A 2171-nucleotide genomic window follows, 5' to 3' on the forward strand; every position below is an offset into this window, starting at 1 on the left:
CTAAATTTAATATAATTGTTCTCCTAATCCATATATATATATATATATATATATATATATATATATATATATATATAATTTTCTCCCAACAATATAAAGAAATACTTAAAAGCAAACATTTATTAAGCAAATAATTAAAGTGAAACTAAGTATTCTTAAAGCATAGTAACACTCAATATAACATTGTGTCCCAGTTTTTATTTATATAAATTCAAAGTTTTGGTATTTTTAAATGCGCAAAAGCTATAAAAAAACTAAAACAGAAAACAAATACCAACACCCAACTTTATAAAGTAACAAAATCAACGTATATCCAAAGAGAGATGCCAACCTGACTCAACCCATTAAGATGGTGGATTGACTAAAGAGTTGGTTCACTGAATAAAAAATCTGGAAAGAAAAAAGAAAATCTCAAAAATTATAAAAAAAAATTGAACTCAAATATTTTTTTTGTTTGTTTAATTCAACTATCATTTATATAATAATATCCAAAAAATGTGGATTAACTTCTTTAGGAATGAATTGTCCTACCTAACCATCTTAATGACTCCAAGCTATGGAGAATCAGTTTCCCATAATATGGTTTACAGTGAATTTTCCTATGTTGAAGGATCTTTCTTGGTAATCCCATAACCCTTATGAATTCTTTTTTGTTGTTAGAAGTGAGCCATCACTATTTTCTTTACTATAAACTCAATATAATTTTTGATAACTTGTATAATACAATTTAATTAAACTTTTCAGTATTACATAGTGTCTACTAAAAGCACATAAATTTTTTTAGAAAATTAAAAATCACGTTTCATTGTTTAGTAATTTGAGAGTACCACACCATGGCTCACTGATTAATCCAAATATGATAATAAATCAACCCACAGAAAACTCCAAGCTTTATAATTATCAATTATCATCATGCAAAATAAAGAGAACTCCATGTACAGATTACAATACTTTGAAACACCTTACTCTCTTTCTGTGCTAGTTATACCAATCAAAACAACTTTCTTTAACCTATGTCTCATCTCATCATTTTTAGCACAAATGAAGAGAGAGTCTACATAACTGCATAATTAACACAGTTATAACTATATATAACATATAACATGAATACAAAACAAAGATAGGATACTATTCTAGAGTCCACTTGAACCAATCAACTTGGTTAGACCAAAAGTGATGAACATGGCCATCCAACCCCCAAACAAGACCCTCAAAGAAGATCTCAACACTGGAGCCTTACCCAACACAGCCCCTAACCAACCAAAAACCACCAAAGCAACGGTCACGGCAGCCACAACCACCCCAATCCTCACCTTATATTCCCTTATGAAGGAGGCTGCAAGCAATGGCACCATTGCACCAACAGAAAAAGCTAAAGCTGATGCTGCTGCAGCCTGCAAAGGATTTGGCAAACCCTCTTTCTCTTCTTCATTGGTATCTTCTACTACTCCTTCTCTGTCACTACCAGACATCCTTTCTTTTTCTCTCTTCATCTGGGCAACCTCTATGTCAAGCTGTGAGTACACAGACACAAACTCACCTATGGCCATGCTGCATGCTCCTGCCACCAACCCTGCAAACCCTGATAGGATCATGACCTTCAGGTCTTGCTTCACGGCTCCAATACCCATCATGAGTGATGCTGTCGAGACCAAACCATCGTTGGCTCCCAACACGGCAGCGCGGAGCCACTGAGATCTTTTCGAGTAGTCAAAGGTGTCCTCGGCTTCGATCTCCAGAGTTGTTGCATGTTGCTCAAGGTCATTGTTCGGAAGCTTGGCTTGGTTCAGGGATGTTTGATTTGATGACATGGTGGAGAGAAAGCTTGAGCCAACTGAAGAAAAAAATAATAAACAGAGGATGATGAAGAAGATGATAATGAATAATAATAAGAAAAGGAAGATGGTGTGTGGAGAGAGTGTGGAGGACACACGCTACCAACAAGGGTATTTATGGATGAAAATCCTCTGTTGTGGAGGCAAAAGTGGGGCAAGCCCACTGGTTAAAAGACAAAAAGATATTTTATTCACAAAATGTCATATAAAAATATGTATTGGGTTTTAAAAGTATGGTAATTTTTCTCACTTCTTAAAGATTGCATTAAAATTATAAAGGAGGAATAATTGAAGCTTCACTCAAATTATAAATATAGTAAAAGCATGTGTGGGACT

At 34.3% G+C, this 2171-nt stretch overlaps 1 protein-coding gene across 1 annotated transcript; it reads right to left on the minus strand.

The window, feature by feature from the left end:
* Positions 1-877: 877 nt before the first annotated feature.
* Positions 878-1933, minus strand: LOC148199459 (vacuolar iron transporter homolog 2-like). The gene has a single exon (XM_088113786.1). The coding sequence runs from the start codon at positions 1809-1811 to the stop codon at positions 1134-1136; it is 678 nt and encodes a 225-aa protein (XP_087969912.1). The 5' UTR covers positions 1812-1933; the 3' UTR covers positions 878-1133.
* Between the last annotated feature and the right edge of the window lie 238 nt (positions 1934-2171).

This window comes from Vigna umbellata, chromosome 4 (genome assembly GCF_029865625.1).
Source record: "Vigna umbellata cultivar VRB3 chromosome 4, Vumbellata_1.0, whole genome shotgun sequence".
NCBI classification, from domain to species: Eukaryota; Viridiplantae; Streptophyta; class Magnoliopsida; order Fabales; family Fabaceae; genus Vigna; species Vigna umbellata.

Excerpts from the sequence above, each read along its gene's own strand:
- LOC148199459 (XM_088113786.1), bottom strand. The coding sequence starts at position 1,811 with ATGTCATCAAATCAAACATCCCTGAACCAAGCCAAGCTTCCGAACAAT.